Source organism: Pteropus vampyrus, unplaced genomic scaffold (assembly GCF_000151845.1).
Source record: "Pteropus vampyrus isolate Shadow unplaced genomic scaffold, Pvam_2.0 Scaffold4870, whole genome shotgun sequence".
In the NCBI taxonomy this organism is placed as follows: domain Eukaryota; kingdom Metazoa; phylum Chordata; class Mammalia; order Chiroptera; family Pteropodidae; genus Pteropus; species Pteropus vampyrus.
Window position 1 is genome coordinate 3,499 of NW_011893651.1, and position 445 is coordinate 3,943.

Sequence of the window (445 nt, forward strand, 5' to 3'; positions counted from 1 at the left end):
GGGCCGGCCAAGGATGCCGCTCGGGGCGCCGCGGTCCTCGTGCCAGTGAGCGCCGCGCGCCGCCGCAGCCATGACGGTGGAGTTCGAGGAGTGTATCAAGGACTCGCCTCGCTTCAGGTGCGCCCGCGGGGCGCGCCCTTTGTGGTCGCCAGGGTCGCCGCCCCCTTGGGACACCCGGGGCGACCGGGGGATGGGCGCGGGGCGGGGACATCTGTGCCGCCTTTGTGCCCGGCGCGGAAGCCGGTGTCGGGTGCTGGAGGACCCCGCCTCGGACAAAGCCCGCAGCGCTCCGGCCGATGGGCCGGAACAAAAGATGCCCCTTGTGTTGGTCACCTCGCGCGGAGAATGCGCGCGCTGGGGCGGGACTGCCGCCGGCCCGGCCACCTCCCCGTGGGAGTGTCCATCCTCGCTTTGTGTCTGCACCTTCGTGCTAGCCACCTGCACA

The 445-nt window shown here is 72.6% G+C and overlaps 1 protein-coding gene across 1 annotated transcript in view; it reads right to left on the reverse strand.

The window, feature by feature from the left end:
* PUSL1 (pseudouridylate synthase-like 1) overlaps positions 1-72 on the reverse strand; it is a gene marked incomplete at its 3' end in the record, with an annotated part of 3,563 nt that extends 3,491 nt beyond the window's left edge. Inside the window, exon 1 of the mRNA XM_011386683.1 lies at positions 9-72. Within this exon, the coding sequence (XP_011384985.1) occupies positions 9-72 (64 nt within the window). The remainder of the gene's footprint in view (positions 1-8) is intronic.
* Positions 73-445: the final 373 nt, after the last annotated feature.